Below are 19,916 nucleotides of genomic sequence, written 5' to 3' on the forward strand. Positions count from 1 at the left end.
TCCCGACTCGTTTCACAGAAGCACGATGCCGTCGAAGCGTGGTTATTAAATACTCTTTCTTCACGGCTGAAAAAAACCCTCATTCATTTCTTAAGCTGTCAGTACATTTTAGCAGCTTCACCCCTTAACAGAGCCCGAGAGCACAGAGCCGCTGTACCCGTGTGAAGAGGGACTGAAGGCTGGAGACGGGGGGCGGCGGGGGTCCACCGTGTCCGTGCAGCTTACAGGGGGCAGGGTCTGCCTTTCCTCCGGCCTTTAATTCAACAAAAAAGGAGAAAAGCGAGCTGCCGGAGCGCCATCTCCGCGAGCTGCAGGCTCACGGCGCTTCAGCCCGGGCGCTGCGGCTGGGCCCGGCAGCCCCGTCCAGAGCCCAGAGCCGAAGCCTCGCAGCGTGTCCCCGCCCGGGCTTCGCGGACCCCCGCGTCCCCTCCGCATCCCCAGCCGCCTTCCGCGGGGCCGGGGCCCTGCGCCTCCGCTCCGCGCACCAGCGCCTTCTCCGGAACGGCCGACGGCCCCCCCCCTCCCGCGGGGAGATCCCGCCGGGAAGCGCTGCCGTGAGGGCCCCTCTGGCCGGGCCCCGGGGGAGGGTCAGACCGGCCGCTCCCGCCGGGCTGCGCCGCACGGAGCTGCGGGGAAGCGGGCGGGAGCGGTGGCCGGGGCAGGGCCGGGGGAGACCCGGCCGGAGAGCAAGAGTCCCGCATCTCCACAGCACACGCCTCCGGTTTCATAAACGGAGTTCTCCGCGGAGGGGAAAAAAAAATAGAGGGACTCGAAAGTTGAAGTCCAGCAGAAATAATAATTGGCGTGGCTTATCTTACATATCCTTTTCTGTCCTGTAAACAGTGAATCAATCTTCATGGTCTTAGAAAGATATGTACCACATATTGGAGGCAAAATTTCCTTTTTTGGTAGAACTGTATATCCACGGCATTAAAAAAAAATATAATATAAATCCTAAGTTTGTGCACAGAGCTTTATTCTGCGCCCGTGACAAATGACCGAGTGTTGCGCCTAGATCGTCAAACGTCTGCAGAGCGTGCTGCTTGCGCCGTTAGCCCTCTGCTCAGAAACGCGAAAAGCCAAGACGTGTATTTTCTTCCCCGCTACATTTTCACCCCCGATCAAGACGCGAAGTAAACTCTGCTTTGACCTGAGAAACACCTCAATGCATTAAAATTTCAACAGGCAATGTCAGTGTTAGATTAAACGAGAACTCCTCCAGTTCGCTGCAGAGCTGGGATTTGAATAAAACGTTCAATGTTAACAAACAATACACACGTTTGGCACTTTGTGTATTAAATGGATCAAAGAGATTTGATAAGGCACAATACACCATTTGTACAGACCTGATTGAGTTAATATAATATCAGCAAATTTTACAGCGAAATGAATCTGTTTCTTTTCTTTGTGTTTAAAACCAGCACAGATTACAAATTTAATGATCTGAAAATGTTTGGTATACAAAATCATGCTTATTTCAGTATTAGCAAAAACACAAGAAATTTTTCAACACAAACACCCAGCTGTGTCTATTTTAAAAGCAGTTCAATGACAGCTTGCACTTATGAGCATGCAATCAGCTAATTTCGCTTTTTTTTTCTTCTGTGTTAATCAACACTTTCCTTCCTGCATATCAGAGTACAAATAGTATAGTTACTCCACATCAGTAAATGTTTACGTAACCTGTCCTTTCTCGAGAATCCGGTTACACCAAATCATTACATGCTAGACCGAGTAGGGAAACACACTGGGCCCAGCCACCCTAATGGGATCCTAGTGCACCATAATGACACGTATTAGTTAATGATCATCGTAATCATAACAATATGCAGGAATCTTACCTTTCCTCTTACCCCTTGCCACGGCAGAGTCAAATCGTGTCCTCCACATCGCACTCTTCCTCAAGAATTCCCATACCTTGACTTCAGTGTCGAGCAATGAAATTCTTACAAATTGAAGGGATTGTTTTTTAAACAGCATCTCTAACAACAAAACAAAACAAAAAAAAGATAAAAAATAAGCATAGTTGATCATCGACTTTCACATCTTTTTCTTTTTTTTTTTTTTGTCAGTAGCAACCTGTTATGAAATTGGATAAATAAATACGATTGCGGTAAGGTCATTCGAGGTTAATCCAATGCACAGAGTTCATGCCACTCCCAATTGCAATTGTTTATTACCGGTCCATTGTAATTTTTGTCGTTATTTACTCTCTCTTTCTCACAGTCCCTCTCCCTCCCTCCCTCCCTCACACACACACACACACACACAAGCACACGTATAAAACGCACGTCTGCAAACCGCCGGGTTTGCCGCACCGAGCTCCAGCCGGAATTTCCCCGGGATGAACTCCTTTAGCCAGGGCCGAGCTGCCCGCGTTCTTTCCCCGGAACGGCTTTCCCAGCTGCGGGCAGCTTTCGCCTGCGGCTCCGCTCCGGGCGCGACCCGCTCGCAATCCCCGTGGCGTTTCCCCCTCCGCTCCCAGAGCAAGGGACCCGCATCGTTTATTTCGCTTTGTTTCAGTGTTGATCCCCCTTTCCCCCCCCCCCATGCCGACGGTAAGACGCGGTGCGGGCGATGCACGCCCGGCTCCTCGGCCGCGGGGAGCCGCAAGTCGCCGGCCCGGCTCCCCGCCGCCGCACGCCCTGTCACGGGCGCGGGGCCCGACCGCTCCACCGGCCCCGGCAGAGCTAAACCCCGCTGCACCCGGCGCGGCGGGCCGGGCCGCCCAGAAAACTCCAGATATATACATATATGCGTATGTATATGTATATATGTATCACCAGTGATCAATATTATGATTTATTTGTTACACCTGGACAAGCGGCCTGCGCTTTTCGGGCTGAAACCACCCGGCAGCGCAAAGGAGAAGGACCCCGGCGCCCCCCTTCCCCCCCTCCCCCCGGCCCCGCGGGAGAAACGGCGGGCGGGCCGGGAAGCGCGAAGCCCGGCCACCGGAGACGCGGCGAGAGCGCGGAGTCGGGCGAGGGGAGCGGGCTCGCTCGTTTCGGCGCCCGCCTGCCCGCACTCCGCGGCAGGCACGGGCCGGAGGAGCCCGCCCTCCCGGCAGGCCGCGGGGAGCCGCCGCCGGACCCCGCGCCCGTGGCGGCCCGAGGCCCGCTCCGCCGTCCGCGTTCCCTCCAGCTGGTTATTGTTATTTTTTTTCTCTCTCTCGGTAAAATAATAAACAGAGACAACCGACACCGGGGCCTAGGAAAAATAAACTCGCCGCCGAGCGACTTCGGCGGGATCCGCAAAGTAGTACCTCCGCCGCCGCGCCGCGGCTTCCTCACCCGCCCGGCCTCGAACCCCGCCTTCCTCCGCCGCCGGAGGAGGGGACAAAGAGGAACGGGGCAACTTCAGTCCACCGGAGGAACTACGGCGCAGGAGAACCGGCGGGGCCCACAGCCGTGGGACGGGCTCGATTTGTTCGGCGTGAGGGGATTTGTGCTCGGAGAGACGGTGGGGGGGAACCGGGGGGGGCAGTTGGGGGGGGGGGTAGGCTGAGGGGAGCGCGCTCCCCGCGCGGTGATGCGCCCCTGCGCCCGTATCCCTGCGCCGCGGGGGGCGGGCCGGCGGACGGGCGGGCGCGCGCAGGGAGAGGCGGACCGCGGCGCCGCCATTGGCCGGCGGGCGGGCGGACGCTCGGGCACGCCGCCGTCCCTGATTGGGCGGGCGCTGGGAAAGGTTAAACCAAAAAATTTTTTACAGCGGCGGAGCGTGCCTGCAGCTCTGAAATTAATTGCGGGCAGGGCGGTCCGGGCAGCCCGGCTCCGCTCGCTCCGCGCCGACCCGCCGCTGCTGCCGCCGCTCCGTCCTCCCCCCGCTCCGCCGCGCCGGGCGAAGCAGCCACCATGAAGTAGACTTTTTTTTTTTTTTTTTTCCCCGCGGTGTGTGTTTGTGTGTTGGGGTTTTTTGTTTTTTTTCCCCCCCCCCCCCTCCCCTCCGTTGTCGTTGCTGTCGGGTTTTCAGAGGGTTTTCCCCCCCTTTTTTCCTCTCCTCTTTTTTTTTTTTTTTTTTTCTCCTCCGCTCTGACTCGGTTTGAGTTTATCTGATTGGTGGTGATTATTATTGCTATTATTTCCTCCCCCCCCCCACCCCGGCGGTTCCTGCCCTTGCTACATGACTTGCCAGAGCTTGAGACTGCGGTCCGACTGCGCTGCCGCCGCCGCCCCCCGCGCTGCTCCCCCGGCCGCCGCCGCCTTCCCCCTCCGCGCAGTGTGTGATGTTGGACATGGGAGATAGGAAGGAAGCGAAAATGCTGCCGAAATCCTCCTTTAGCATAAACAGCCTGGTGCCCGAAGCCGTCCAGAGCGACAACAACCACAGCAGCCACAGCCACCACAACAGCCACCACCCCCACCACCATCACCACCACCACCACCACCACCACCACCCGCCGCCGCCGCAGCAGCCCCAGCGAGCCGCCGCGGCCGAGGAGGAGGACGAGGAGAAGGGGCAGCTCCTCCTGCCGCCCCCCGCCGCCGCCGCCGCCGCCGCCGCCTCCGGCGCCCTGGAGGTGGCTAAGGCGGAGATACTGGCCGGCAAAGGCGACTCGGGAGCGGCGGCGGCGGCGGAGCTGGAGGAGAAGGAGAAGGCGGCGGAGGAGAAGAAGGGGGCGGCCGAGGGGGCCAAGGACGGGGAGAGCGGGAAGGAGGGGGAGAAGAAGAACGGCAAGTACGAGAAGCCGCCGTTCAGCTACAACGCGCTCATCATGATGGCCATCCGGCAGAGCCCCGAGAAGCGCCTGACGCTCAACGGCATCTACGAGTTCATCATGAAGAACTTCCCCTATTACCGGGAAAACAAGCAGGGCTGGCAGAACTCCATCCGCCACAACCTCTCCCTCAATAAGTGCTTCGTCAAGGTGCCCCGCCACTACGACGACCCGGGCAAAGGGAACTACTGGATGCTGGACCCCTCCAGCGACGACGTCTTCATCGGGGGCACCACTGGCAAGCTCCGCCGGCGCTCCACCACTTCGCGGGCCAAGCTGGCCTTCAAGCGGGGTGCCCGGCTCACCTCCACCGGACTGACGTTCATGGACAGGGCGGGATCCTTGTACTGGCCCATGTCCCCCTTCCTCTCCCTGCACCACCCCCGGGCCAGCAGCACTTTGAGTTACAACGGGACCACCTCCGCCTACCCCAGCCACCCCATGCCCTACAGCTCGGTGTTGACTCAGAACTCCTTGGGGAACAACCACTCCTTTTCCACGTCGAATGGGTTAAGTGTCGATAGACTAGTCAACGGAGAGATACCTTACGCCACCCATCACCTCACAGCGGCGGCCCTGGCTGCCTCGGTGCCCTGCGGCTTGTCCGTCCCCTGCTCCGGCACCTACTCCCTAAACCCCTGCTCCGTGAACCTCCTGGCAGGACAGACCAGTTACTTTTTCCCCCATGTTCCTCACCCTTCAATGACTTCTCAAAGCAGCACTTCAATGACGGCCAGGGCAGCCTCCTCCTCCACGTCGCCGCAGGCGCCCTCCACGCTCCCCTGTGAGTCCTTAAGACCTTCTTTGCCGAGTTTTACAACGGGACTCTCCGGAGGACTTTCTGATTATTTCACACATCAAAATCAGGGGTCTTCTTCAAACCCTTTAATACATTAACATCCATGGGATCAGACTGTAAGTGAACATTTTACACACATTTGCGTTGTAAATGATAATTAAAAGAGAGAGAGAGAGAGAGAAAAAAAAAAAAGCAAAACAAAAAAGTCCAGGTATTTTTTATTAAGTCCCCCATTTTCTGTACGTTTGTTCAGTCTTTAGGGTTGTTTATTATTCCACCAAGGTGAGGAGTGTCAGCGAGGTGCAATGTGGGGAGATTACATTGTAGACTACGAAGTTTGGAAGACGAAATTATATTAGAATGTGTATCTAAATAGTGACTGCTTTTGCGATTTTTTATTCAGATACGATAAGTCTATCACTAAAAGCCGCCAGATTCTCCATGTTTGCAGTATTATAAGTTATCATGGATATGTCGGTGGGTGCAGACCTTGAAAGGAAAAAAACAAACCCACCACAAAAAACAAACCACCACTAAATTTATGAAAGCTATAAAAAAACTTAAAACGTAATTCGTATTTAAGCAGAATTAATACTGAAAGATGCCCAAGAACTACGTTTTGGCCATTTATTTTTTTATCCTTTTCTTTACTGAACTGCTTTTTCGGTTTCCTTTTTTTGTTTGTTCGTTTGCTTGTTTGTTTACTTTTAGACCAAAGATTGGGTTTTAAAAAATGCACTCAGTGTACGGAGTAATTTAAAAAAAAAAAAACAGCAACATTATTTCAGTTTGCAGCACTGCCCGTTCAAATGAATCAGAAGGGGACAAAATTACTGATTGCCTTCAGTTTGTGTTGTGTATATTTTGATGTATGTGGTCACTAACAGGTCACCTTTATTTTTTTTCTAAATGTAGTGAAATGTTAATACCTATTGTACTTATAGGTAAACCTTGCAAATATGTAACCTGTGTTGCGCAGATGCCGCATAAATTTGAGTGATTGTTAATGTCGTCTTAAAATTTCTTGATTGTGATACTGTGGTCATATGCCCGTGTTTGTCACTTACAAAAATGTTTACTATGAACACACAGAAATAAAAAAAAAAAAAATAGGCTAAATTCATATATACTCGATAGTTTTTTTGTCTCTTTTATTAACTAAAATTAATATGCCGGAGGCTTTAAATATGCAGGGAGATCAGAGAGCTGCTTATTACAGCAGTCCACCATTTTTCACACACTCCTTCCCCCCCACCCCCCCACCCCCGTCATATTGTCTTTAACAGCACTATTTTCAAATGTAAAGGATCAGGGTATGTAATTAAACACCACGGCCACTATTTGCGATATCTGTTTTGGGGCAGAACTCTAATCAAGTCTGCTTAAGAATTGTTAGTACGAGGTAAGGTGTCTTGCTAAAAGCTCTGCCTTACGCTGAAAATGTTTAAAATCGCGTACATCTATTCTATATACATGTATATGCATACATGTAAATTTAAGTATTTACGCACACTCTTGAAAAAAAAAAAAAGTTGTGTTTTTTTTTTTTTTTTAATCTATCACATGTTGTTCTTGCAATCTCTGAAATGCATTCAAAGAGTTATTCCTCTGAAATAAAATAGTTTGGACTCTATGGTAACTGGAGATCTGTTTAACCACGGGCGTGTATGTGTGCGTATATGCATATACATATTAGCTTTCTTATAATCATTTGATCAAATTTAGCAAGCTGTGGTACGTTTGGGTGCAGAGCGCAGTCCCTCTCTTTAAGGAGCGCAGTTCCGGGAGCGTCTGTACTGGATGTGCTTATAGACTTGTAGCGCTGCAAACACTTTGGCCGGGAGTCCGGTGGAAGCGGCGGCAGTTTCCAGCCGGACCCGTGCCCGGTGCCGCTCCGGGCGGGGCGAGGTGCAGGCGCGGCGCGGTGCGGCGAGGCAGCGGGCGTCACGTGACGCCCTGCCGTGCATACCGATGTGTAAACGGGATTTTGGGGGGAGGGACACCCCCCTCTCCAACACCCCAAAGCTGTGTGGATGCACTCGGAGGGTCGAGGCGGGCTTGATCGGGCGCGCTGCCCGCCGGCGGCGGGGCTCGCCGCAACCCGCTGACCCCCGCAACAGCCCGCGAGTCCAATCCCTCGCCCGGGGAACCATCCCGCTAGTTTTACAGCCCGATTGTACCACTGATTTTAAGCAGCACTTAATCCTAAAAAGAATTGGTTCCTTGATGAGTTTAGGGAAGCCTGTAAAAGCCCGCAACTCTTGAAAATAATTAGAAAACTTGTGCGAAGGGTTTAGGAACTAATTGGATCCCGCGGTGAGTCCGCGGAGGACAAGTTGTTCATTTGTTGCGTTTGTGCAGCCTCCACTGAGCTCTGCAGCAGGGCAATAAGCCGGCAGCTGCTCACAATAGGCCCAATGAAAAATAATCTCCAGCTCGGAGATGTTATCGCAAACACTTTCAGGAGCTGGTCTTAGAAAAACAGAAAAGACCAAGAAAAAGAAAAAGGGGGGGGGGGGGGGGGGGGGGGAAGGCCGGGGGGTGAATAAGGAAGCAATAGCAAATCTGAATTCTTGCAATATTTGTCTTGATGAAAGAATAACGGGAGGGCGGGGAAATCTTCCGAAAAAAAGTAATAAATAAACAGATGCAAGCAGATCTGCAGGAAACAGAGAGGAGTGAAAGGTTATGGATGAGAGATGGGACACCCAGCTCTGCACTAGGTGGGGGAGAAGGAGAGAAATCTCTGATATTCTTGGCTTTCACTCTCACTTCTGCAATTCGAAATTAATCATCGCTATGAGAAAAAGGTTGCTTTGTTTGGGGATGAAGAGATGATACCACCGCTTGGAAGCGCCCACCCTCCCCCATATTCTTTCCTCTATTGTAATTTTAAAAAGTGATCGCGGACAAACTAGAAAACAAAACTCATTTGCAACCAACCTACCGGAAATAATAAAATGAAATAGGTGTGATTTAAACTCTCGAAGCCTCGAGACCCCGTTCTGGATACTTGTGCCTAAGCAAGTTGAAAGAATGGCATCTGCTGCAGCTGACAAAGGAAATGATTTATTATTTACCACTTCCAATTGGTTGTGTGCTGTAGGAAATCCAATAGCACGTACTTAAAAGTATTCTTTAGTTCGCAATGTAAAAAAATCCTCTGACAGTGTACTAAAAGGAGGAAAAAGACAAGTCAGGTTGGAGGAAAGCACAATCTCACCATGTCAGAGTTTGGGGCTAGCTAATAAGCATTAATTAGATAAGCGTGATGAACAATAATTCCTGCAAAGGGTAGCCCTGATATATGGCTCTCCAGGCTTCGTTCAGGCAAGCGCTCACTCTCCATGCGCTCCTTTAGGTTCAGTGTAGCAAAGTGCTGCTTAAGCAGTTCAGGTGCCACAGACTTTGCCCTCGTTCTCCTAAGCTGGGGGAAGGGGTGGTTGTTGAGCGGGTAATTTATTCACGTTTCCATACACATATTACCAGCAATGACATTGTCTTTGTCAAGGGAAAAAAACCCACAACAACCCAAAGCTAAAGTTGTCGTGGATAGCAGCAGGACTGCCAAGGCCCCAAATCTGCCTTTACCTTTGCCTGCTCCCCAGCCAGAGAAGCCCTTTTGTTGGCTGAGGACGACTTTTAGGCTAATCATTGCACAGGCTCCTTTCGTACTGAATGTGAGGTGGTGGTTTTGGTTGCGGCCTTTTCGTTCTTCTCATTTTTTTTCTTTTCTTTCTTTTTTTTTTTTTTTTTTTTTTTTTTAAGCAGGCAATAATTCTGCTATCTGATACTTATTTACATGGTGGTTTATACGTCAAATCCTCAAACTAAGCATTTAGGATTTTATATATATATATATGTATATCCGTGCATTTCTAGGATGCTGCGTGGTCTTAGCCTTGTTTCTTTAGCGCTTCCTAATCTAGAGTGTTTGTGGGGGACGGGTGGTCTTTATGGAATTAAGGAGCTATTGTTATTTTCCTAGTTGATGTTTGAGGTGATTAACTTTGCTCGCATAGATCATAGAAGAAATCTGCTCATCAAGAAACCTCCAATTACGATTTTAAGATTGCCTTTGCAAACATGTTGGGGGGATAATAAACTGTAACCGAATCCACAATGCGATATTTAGCCAACCAATTTTTGACATATTTAAAATACTTTTCTTTTGTTTCAGTAAAGTAGCATCCTTTGTGTGGAATGTATTCTTACGCAAATGTTTAAAGGGAAGTGAACAATAATATATTTTGCCTTAAATGGCACAAAACTGCTGTTTGGGGGAGTGATTTTTTTTTTTTTAAATCCGGTACTTGAAAAAAACAGTTTAACCGGGACGTCATTTTGCTCTTTATAACTTCTGATGATTATCAAGCTTTATGTCAGAAATTATGATTCAGGTACACACCCCCTCACCACCTGCGGTCATACGAGGTCTCAATCACCACGTAGTCACTGTTCCCTCCAGCAAAACTCCCACTGAACTCCGGTTACGTTTTGACTGAACCACACCAGAGTTTTGCTGAAGAAAGAACATCGAGCAACCCTCGCTGTTTTGTTGGCGATTATATTGAATTATTCGTATTTTCCATTAGGACTGGGAAAAAGAGTAGAAAAATGAAATCAGAGAGTCTGCCTGTAGATAGTGGCGGCTCCGTACCGGGCTGCGTAGTGGCGAGTAACGCACCCGCCAGAGGGAGAAAGTGTGTGCGAATACACGTTACACGACTACGAATTCAACGAACGGGGATAAATATGTACACATACATATAGGCACGCACAACCCTGCGGAGGGGTCTGTCCACGCAGGAGCGTCTGTAGCAGCTTCTCGGCGGTTTCGCGCACTGAAACGTCCGTGTTGCGAAAGCTACCCCCCCCCCCGCCCCGCTCCGTGGTGAAGGTACCTGGGTAAACGGGCCAAAAAGTGGCGGAGAACTGGGTTGGGAAGAGGTGAAGGTGAAGATCATTAGAGGTTTTAGGGCTGGCTGTGGCTGTTTTGCTGGGTTTGTGTGACTGTGCCCAGAGGGCGGAGTTCCCGCACATTCCTACCTCACCGGAGAACCTGCCCTCAACTCCACTGCAGCTACTCCAGAGAGATGGGACCCTCCAGAAGAAACCTGTCCAGCAATCACAGCAAGCCTTCCCGCCAGAAGGGTAGGTGCGCGCCAAGGAAACCTTCCCTACCTCTTCTTTCCTCTTCTCCCAGTGGTACGAACGATCAGAGATGACAGACTTCTCTCTGGTCGTACCGCTCCCCCGTGCCCCCGGCAAGCAGACCGCCCCTGCAACCGAAGCACAGTCCCAAAACACCAGTTACACCAAAACTGCGTGTGCCTAACGTTGGGATTTTCTCCTTTTTTCTCTCTCTTTCTCGTTTTTTCTTTTTGGTCTCTTCCTCAAAGCGTTTCCTCCCCCGGCCTCCCCCCTCCCCCTCGGGCTCTTTCGTTTCAGTCGGTAAGTTGGAAGTTTCTTCGCCGGTTTAGCAGTTCTCACGATTTATCTTAGATTTTTTTTAATTTGTTTTGTTAACGTGCTCTTTAATTGCTTGTTTGCCACTAATGCCGGAGAAAGTTACACAGGTGCAATGTTGTGTTTGCCTTTTTTAAGATGTCGAGAGAAACCGCCTCTACCTGAGACCAAGGCGCACGACGGCACTCGGGGATGGGAGCCCTCCGCCGGCACCGGGTGAGTGCGGGTTTTACTCCTCCCTTACGCTCAGGAATGCAGCAGCTACACTCGTGATTTTTTTCCGCTGGTATCGGGACGGGAGGGAGTGCGGTTCCCGCGGATCCCCGAGCGCGCCCTGCCTTTTTGGTCACGGCTGAGAGCAGAAATGTTACGGGGGGGGGGGGGGTAGACAAAATTCCCCGCCAGCACTCGTTCCGGAGGGAAATTTGCTCCTTGTTTGATCTCCGCCGAATGAAGGATGGTTTTAGCATGTAGGGTATAGACGAGTTCCGTAAGGAATTATTTCTAAAAAATCTGAGCCTATCATTCGAGGAAAAAAGCTACGGGCTTCTCGCGCCTTTCGGGGGCTGTGCGAAGAGTGCCAATACCCCTAAACACTCGGGAAAGGGCCTAAACGCCAAAAATTCACAGCGGGCGAGGAGGGAGACCTCGTAAAAAGCCGCACGTCGAGAAAGCGAGCTGGGTTTCTCTCCGAGCGCTCCACCGGAGCCAACGCGCCGTCGTCCCCCGCCCTCCCCACCGCCGGCCGGGCCGCGGGCAGCGCTCGGCTCCGCGCAGAGACCCGGGCGCTCGCGCTGCCTTCCCGCCCCCCGAACCCCGCCGCCGCCTCCCGCCCGCGGGGAGGTGTCCGTGCCGCCGACCGGCATCTCGGGGTAGGGGCGGGGGTTTAAGCCGCTGGTTTGCTCGGCTTGGTCACTCTTGCGGGTGGGGGCAGGCGCGCGGGTGCGTGGGCAGGACTCCCGGGACGGGGCCCCCTGCGGACCGACGCGGGGCGGGGGGGGACGGGACGGCTGCCGTCCCACCCGGTGGACGGCCTTCACCGCCTCGCCCCTGCCGCCCGTCACCTGCCGAAAAGAACCGGGTGTTTGGTTCTTGTTTTTTTTACTATAATATGCAGCAAATTGAGTCTTCCGCGACGCTGCGAGCTGAGGTCCCTCTGTTGAGGGGGAAGCGGCGCCGAGCGCTGGAAACCTCCGACGGCGCGGCCGGCGCCCCGTCCCGTCCCGTCGCGCCTGCCCGGCTCGGAGTCGCCCGGGGGTGCGCCGGGGGTCCCGCGGGACACGGGTGGAGCCCCCCGCGCCCTGCGCTGCGGAGAGCCGCCACCCCCGCGCCCGTTCCCGGGACGGACCCTGCCCCCCCCCCGGCCCCTCGCGGAGCCGCCGTGTCCGGACGCGCGTGTCCGCGGGGCGAGGCGGGGGCCGGGCGGGCGGCGCTGCTCGGCGGGGGCGGCGCTGCGCGTCCCGCGTGCTGGGGGCGCTCTTGCCTCGCGGGAGAAGCCCCCGGGCCCGGCGCCGCGGGGGAACAGGGAGCGCGCGGCCCCGCCGCCTCCACAGCCGCCGGGGCCGGGCTTCACCCGGGGCCTCCGCCGCGCCCCGGCCCTCACCTGCCCACCGGCAGAACTGCGGGCACTCGTGTTCAGGGGGCTGGGGCCCGCGCCGCCTCCCTCCCCTGCGGCGCGAGGGAAAACGGCGGGGCGTCCCTCTCCGCTCCGGGCCGGCCCGGGCCCGCGCCTCGCCGGGAGGCAGGCGCTGCCGCAGGGGAACGGAGTGGGCTGAAACTTCTCTCCCTGCCAGCTGGTCCGGGATGCTCCGGTCTGGGAACGGTGTCGCAAAACGCACCTTCCGCCCCGTATAACCCACCTCCCCCTCCACCGGGGCGAAATAAAAACTCGGGGAAAAAAAAACCCGAAACCACCCCAAAACGAAGGAAGTAAAACAAACCGCCAAAATAAATAAATAACCGAAGCAACTACCAGCAACTACCTTCCCTGTCCCCCCCCCCTTACGGTCGTGTAACAGAATACAGTATCAGGCCAGCGAATTAGACTTAAAGCGAGCGGATTTGCTACTCCCAGCCGAGGAAATGGATGCGGAGCGGCTGCAGGGTCCGTTTGAAAAAGCCATCTCTGGGGAGTCCTCCGGGTGTGCTTGGGGTCATCCCGGATTGGAGAGGAAGGGCTGAGCGAGGGGGAGTCTGAGAAAAGCCTGCCACTGTCACCCTACCCAGAGGTGAGTAAAGCATCCCTGTAAAGTTAGCTGCAAGAAGCTGCTTAACCTAAGACCCAGAGGTGAAAGCTCTCCTCGCCGGGGGAGACTGCATTTCGAGCTGCAAAGGCGCCACGAAGCCCAAGCTCTCCTGTGTTTACTTTTTTATTATTATTATTATTTTGTCCCCCCCGCGGTGGGGAATTCAGAGCGGTTTACAGAGGGGCATCCTCCGCGGGGAGGTAGGAACACTTGGAAGGAGCCCTTCCCTTCCCCTCCGGGGGCTCCCGCTCGGCGGCGACGGGGGATGGGGTCGGCAGAGGACGCCTCGCCGGGCTCCCCGGTAACTTGGGGGCCCTCCAAGTTAGGTCTTCGCCCCGCGCCGTTCGTCACGAGAAGGAAAGGGACTGGCAGCCCGCCTCGTTGCCTGGTTTCCGCCCAGAAATTATCTGATCGCAAGTGTTTGAGGTTAGAGAGTCTGTTAAATTCGTCATATCCAACGGGAGACAGGTATCTGCCGAAAAATTTGGCTGAAGTCTGGATGCTGAGTGAAAAAGGAGATTTCTTTCTCAGTCTTGGAAGGCAGTTTGAAAAAAGAGAAAGAAAAAGAAGAAGTTGCATTCTCATAAAAATAAGCAAGACCTCTTCGTGAGGCGCTCCGTGTCCCAAAAGGCTGCAACACTTCTGAGAATTAAATACGGATAATGTACACCGGTTACCAGACTGGTCTTTGGAAGCAAAAATCTCGGCGATGCTGTACTAGAACTTGCGTTTCCCTCCTTTTTCTGCCCCATGCACACTCATACACACTCGCACACCCCCACCGGCGTATCTCCAAACGGGGATGACGGGTCCGACCAGACTTTTCCCTGGAGCCCGAACGAAACAAAGCTGGTACAGACTGTTAGAGCGGGCTTTGGAGGGATATGGTTGAGAGCGTCACATAATCACTCCTATATTTATCATGTCGTGGGTCACAGGTAACTTTAAAAAGAGCTAGTGATAAGTAAACCTCCTTTTAGGTTTCTGAACTGCACGTCTAATGGCGAGTGCCTCAGGAGGAGAGAATCACAGCGGTACAGAATGGCAAGGGTATTTTCACCGGCGTGTAGTACACACGCTCTCGTATAGGATTGTGAGAAAACAGACGGGAATTACGCAAATAAAAATCGAATTGTTGTTTTATCAATGAACTTTTCCCACTGCATCTGTATCTCTATAGCGCTCTCTATATATACACGTGTACCTATTCATGTGTGTGTATATGCAAGTATATATTTGCCTGATCTTTTCTGAACGTGAAAGTGTCCTCCAGCATTCTTCAGAAGAGGCAGCATTGTGTGTTCCTTTTCTTGCTTGCTTGTTTATTCTGTTCCAGCAAAGCTGTTTGTTTTTCTGGGAAACGTAAGTTGCCTTTAGTTGTGTCATCAATATCATTTGCATTTAGGCGGAAGGGTAGGACTTATTAGCTCTATTTTTATTATTAAATCAGTGAAGGTGAAAGTACTGATAATTAAATACAGTTCTCTGATTGCAGGTTGGAACAGCAAAATCGATTGTCTCCTCATCAATAAGACAAGTGTTGAGCAGCTTGCTATTGATTAGTATGTTTATTTATGCAGAATTTTAGGTATTTGCTTACATATTTCGGGTTCTTTGTCTGCTAATTATTATACCGCATTGGTTTGAAAGAAAGAGATTAGACTGGGAAACACACTTGACAGATCCATTCTTAGCTAACCCGATAGTGGATTATTGCAATCCAATAAGTTTAACAAATTACTTATACGTGCTTGCCTTTCGGCCAAATAGGAAACCATTTCAGATTAAAATCCCTTGTTGCATTCGGGGTCGGTTTGTTTACATAAAGGGGCATTCTGTTTATATATTTTCCGAAAGAAAAATGATTTTCTGGATCCGCAAAGGCTGAAGAGGTGTCTATGTGTGCTTCGCCTCCCGGGCCCTTGGCGTCCTTTGTAAGTGTCAAACACCTTCCCAGCAGCAGAGTGGCCCCTGGGGTTTCCTCGTAGATGGAATTTAAGAATCGGAGGGAATCTGAATACAGATATGAGGAATCGATATATTAAATGGGGGGGGGGGGGGGGGGGGGAATAGAAAAACTAAAAAAAAAGAAGAACCGGCTTTCAAAGATCGGAGTGCTCCAGAGCAGGCGATGCTCGAAGTCGCCTTTTGGCTTAGTCATTTAACCGGTTCAAAAGGAATGGCCCCAGCCCCTCCGCGAAACGGCCTGGTTGCCAGCCGTCCCCTCCCAAGACCGCAGAAGGCTGACACTTCGTTCTATTTTTTAGCATACCTTTTTTTTTTTTTAATTTTTTAAATTTTCCCTTCCCCTTCCTTCCTCCCCCCTACGCTGGCGTTTTCTGCTGCGGCCGTTGCGAGGAGGGCTCCGCTTCACCCAGATTTCCCCCCCTCCACTCCGGGCTGCGGACAGGCGGGCGGGTGGCGGGTGGGAAGGCGAGGGGGGGCTCGGGGGGACCCCGAGCTGCGGGCTGGGAGGCGGGAAGCGGAGCGGCGGGCGGCGTCGGGCCCCTCTCCGCGGCCGGGAGCGCTCTGAGCCCCTTCCTCCTCTGCTGCTTTCGGCAAGTTTGGTCGCGGGGGGGGAGTGTGGGGGAATTTTATTTATTTATTTTCCCCCACCCTTCCTTCTACCTCCAGCAACTGCCGCTGTACGAGCCGTAGGGAAGAGAGGGCCTGGCATCAGACGATCGCGGTATCAGTCACCTCTCCCCCCGGCCCGCGGCACAGCCGGCCGTGCGCGCCCGAGCCTCCGAGCGCGGAGTCTTTCCTGTGAATGAAGGAGAAAACACTCGACAGGTCGTGAATAATCGTTTTAATGAGTGTGTAAAAGCGTGCGACGGGGTGCACGGAGCTGTCGGGTTAAACAAACAACTTGTACCCTGACGAAAGCCGATTGTTAAAGTGCAAAGTGGTGTCAGTCCAATTTCCACCCCAGTTCTAAAAACCACAGATCTAAGTCGCGGGAGTCCAATTTTCCCCATTAAGAAAAATAACAATATTTTCTGGACGTAAGTGTGATCATCCCTAATGTTAGCCTTTGACGAAAAAAAGACCAGTTGCATATCCGAAAGATATCCAAGTTCTTTGTATTCTTTCTTATTATTGCAAAAGAAGTTAGTTAAAAAGTGTGTATTTTACATTTTCGGAGATATTATCATATCAAAGCGGTAAATATTTTCCTTTTTTGTGTGTGTCCCCCCCCCCCGTATGTTTTTTTCACAGATCACTGGAGGCAAACATCGAATTAATTGGATCTCAATGACTGAGGTTGGTAACTTTGTATTGAACTAAGGTTATCTCTGTCACAGTGTCCAGGTGTTTACAAGACATTTCAGGCGTTTCTAGAAAAATAAATCCAGAGAACACGTACGATAAAATTAAAAGGTGGTTACAATATTGTATACTCCAAATCCAAGTTATCACAATTCTGTGTAGGGAGATAACACTCTGTGGGTCTGTAGCAATCTATCCAGAGACTATAAACTCCAGAGAAAAATTTTAGAGATTTGCCTTTTTTTTTTTTTTTTTAAGCACGCCCGCCGCCAGAGTAGCCAGGTCTGTTCCCTTCAGAACCAGAGGGCCTCGCGCTATTTTGAAAATGCAAACCCCACTCCTTTAAGTCAACTGACTATTTTTCAGAGTTAGTTGTTCGTTATTTAATGACGCATGTTACCGATGTTCATTGTTGCTAAAGGCTTCCAGACCGACTGCAGGTCTGGTTCCCTCTAAGTCCTTTTCAGACATGTCCTTCCTTTCTTTGAAAACACCGGTATGAGCGGAGCAAGGTGAGACAAGGCAACCCCAGCTGGAAACCAACGCTTTTTAAAATTTCTCCTTAGCACGGTTCCGTTTGATGCTCGGATTTGCAAAAACACTGTGACGATGGAAAACAAACGGCTTCCAAAATGTATTGCTAGGCTACAGACGTAATGGGGTCCCAATGCAGGTTGCAGTGATACGAATGGAAAATTTACTTTCGATACTGGTGTAAAACCGAATCTGGCCATTCATGAACTGGATAGGAGTATCCAGATGGCTGAGGTCTCAAGCCGATCTCCGCCTTTGTAGCGTTCAGTCTTAAAACACAGAGGTTTTTTTTCACCAAGGCAATTTTGCATTGTGCTTTAGGAACGATATGGGCATTCGGAATGAATGTCGTTGAGTTTCGTGTCCCTCCTCGCGGCAGAATCGCCTTTGCGTACCTTCCTCTGAAGCTGGTGTTAGAAAGAAAAGAGAGAGGGAAGATAAGAGAGGGAGAGAGAAGGAGAAAGGAGAGAAAGGTGTACTCCGCCCCGGCGGATTTGGTAGCGGATCTGTAACTAATGAGCCATACGATCATATAACAATATTTAACAAGCATCTGACAAACGTTCTGGGCATTTTCAAACACGGCTTTGTTCAGAGTGTATGACTTGAAACACGTCGTTGCCCGGACCAGTCTGAACGCTGCAGATTGTCAAACCCGAAACGCTGTCCCTTCCCACTGTGTTAGGGAGCTTTTCCTTAAGTCCCTGCGGGCAAAAGAGGGACGTAGGCTCAGTCCCGTGGAGGAAAGTCAGAGGAGAATGAAAGACAAAGCACAAGGACATGTGCCTGCCTCCCAAGCACAACAGGACAGAATGCTGCATCCTGAGAGCAAGGAAACATTTCTCATCCCAATGAAAGACTAATGCCCTCCTTCTGCAACTGCAATTTCCTTTGCAACAAAAACATGTGGAAAACGGGCACGGTGGAGAGCAAAGACCTATCAGTTTCCTGCTGTAGTTCTGCTAATAAATAAACTTCTAAATGTTTAAAACACTCTATCTGTCACATTCCCTAGATAGGTACTGTAAATTCCTGTTGCAGATATACAGAGATCCAAGAGGTTGCCTCTGTTTTTGTATCTCTCTCTCACAAGAAATGCACTATCAAAACATTAATTATATTTGAAAGGGAGCAGATTATTTGTTTGAGAAAGAATTACATTCTTGAATTTATATTCCACGCAGATCTCTCCTCCTGTCTGCTGAGAGGGTTGAACTGTAAATCTGTCTCAAATGATGTACCCCTAAAATGTAGGTAGGTGTGTCACATTAGAGTAGTAGAGAGATGGGAGATAATCTGTAGGTGCTTTTAGACACCTCTGTGGGATGGGTCGTTAGGGAATGCCGAAATCAACATGAAATTGCAAATCTAACATGTGAAGAACATACACCCTTATTCTTTGACAAAGGAAATACACACACGCATAGACAGGCAGAACTGAACCTAGTTAGTTATTGAACACTGTGACTCACGGGAGTTTGGGCCCACAGTTCCCATTGTAGGGTTTTTTGATTTTTTTTTTTTGGTTGGTTTTGTTTGTTGTTTTGTTTTTTCCTTTTTAATGCCACATGCACATCTTGCGGTAGCCGATAGTTGCAAAGCTACCAACCGTATGAGTCATGAGCCATCATTTAAAGACTGTGCCTCGTTTTCTGCTTTTTAAAAGCCTAATAAAAGGGTTAAACAGATGCCCTCATGTCTCTACTTTTCTTGTGAGAAAAATGGCGATCTACTCGGTCTTTGTTAGGAGCTCCTGAGATACTGTCCTTGGCGTCTCCTTTTCCCCCTCTCCGCTCTCCAGCCACTCAGTATTTCCTCGCCCACCTTCAGGCCCCTTGAAGTATCTCAGCAGCATCGTTCTCCAGCCTTGAGAGTATCTTGGCAGTGACCGAGGCGAACAGTCCGGTCGGGAAGATGCCTGGGGCTTGTTGTATCGCACTTGAGGAAATTCCTCACTACATCGGTACCCTTCGCCTGGGACCCGGGGAAGCTGCCTTAGCACCAGGTCCTGAAGCGGTGGGCCCTCTTCTCTGCCTCTGCTTTCCTTGAGCTCTGGGAAAACCGAGGCATGGGGCCTGAAGGGCGGTCGCAGGGAGCACGGGGGGGGGGGGGGGGGGGGCGGGCTCTCCTGCCTGCGGCAGTGTCTGGGATGTGCTCTCTTCCTGATTAGGTACCTGTGGAGGAAGAAGGTGACGTGACGAGAAACGCGTGACAGCCAAAGTGGGGAACTGTCCATGAGCAGGATCCGTGATGAATGAGGTCCGCGTGGTCGTGATGCAAGAGCAGAACAGGACAGTGTGCTGGCACCAAGCGTCGATTTTTTGTTCCCTAGAGCCAAAAAAGAAAAAGGGGGGGGGGGGGGGGGGGGGGGGGGGGGCAGCAGGGGTTGCGAGGGAGCGATCGGAGAAGTTAGTGGCTGTCTGGAGTGTAAACACGAATCCATCATCTCCTCCAGAGAAGGGGAGGCTGCGTTTGCCAAACGGGCTAGACAAAGCCCAGGCGAGAGGCAGAGGCGCCGCCGGACCGCTCCGAGATGCCGCCCTGAAATCTGTCTCCAAGACGACTCGAAGGACAGTACTTTACAAAGTAATCAGTTCCAAAATCTCCCAGGCAGATGTCCGAGACTAAGGCAGGGTCTGTGATAATTGCCATAAAATCGTGGGGAACGAGATCTGCCCCGGGGTAGGAGGCGGGATGGGGCAGGAGGGGCGGCATGCCGTCGAAAAACCCCGCTAACGTTGCAAACAGGGTTTAATTCCTTGGGTAACTTCATGCAGATCTCAGGCTTCTCCCCCGGGCTTGGCGGGGAAGGCTGCGGTGGCCGAGCCTGCGACTCCTCGCATTGTTCCTGACCGTGCACTGTGTCGCCGGAATGCCAATA

The 19,916-nt window shown here is 51.7% G+C and overlaps 1 protein-coding gene and 1 long non-coding RNA gene across 3 annotated transcripts; both read left to right on the forward strand.

The window, feature by feature from the left end:
* The first annotated feature begins 3,661 nt into the window (after nucleotides 1-3,661).
* On the forward strand, nucleotides 3,662-7,971 carry FOXG1 (forkhead box G1). Its single transcript, XM_075427399.1, has 2 exons — nucleotides 3,662-3,859; nucleotides 4,135-7,971. Exon 2 carries the CDS (start codon nucleotides 4,226-4,228, stop codon nucleotides 5,612-5,614), a length of 1,389 nt encoding a protein of 462 aa, XP_075283514.1. The 5' UTR covers nucleotides 3,662-3,859; nucleotides 4,135-4,225; the 3' UTR covers nucleotides 5,615-7,971.
* Nucleotides 7,972-10,426: 2,455 nt separating this feature from the next.
* Nucleotides 10,427-19,378, forward strand: LOC142362069 (uncharacterized). 2 transcript variants are annotated; one of them, XR_012764626.1, is made up of 6 exons: nucleotides 10,427-10,670; nucleotides 11,124-11,201; nucleotides 15,089-15,165; nucleotides 15,866-16,024; nucleotides 16,451-16,495; nucleotides 19,206-19,378. It is a non-coding gene; the product is annotated as an uncharacterized LOC142362069 (long non-coding RNA). The 2 variants fall into 2 exon arrangements; XR_012764625.1 differs by lacking the exons at nucleotides 15,089-15,165; nucleotides 15,866-16,024 and having other exon boundaries at nucleotides 10,436-10,670.
* The last annotated feature ends 538 nt before the right edge of the window (nucleotides 19,379-19,916 follow it).

This window comes from Opisthocomus hoazin, chromosome 7 (assembly GCF_030867145.1).
Source record: "Opisthocomus hoazin isolate bOpiHoa1 chromosome 7, bOpiHoa1.hap1, whole genome shotgun sequence".
NCBI classification, from domain to species: domain Eukaryota; kingdom Metazoa; phylum Chordata; class Aves; order Opisthocomiformes; family Opisthocomidae; genus Opisthocomus; species Opisthocomus hoazin.

What these genes read in the sequence shown, in the direction of transcription:
- FOXG1 (XM_075427399.1), top strand. Translation starts at nt 4,226, where the DNA reads ATGTTGGACATGGGAGATAGGAAGGAAGCGAAAATGCTGCCGAAATCC.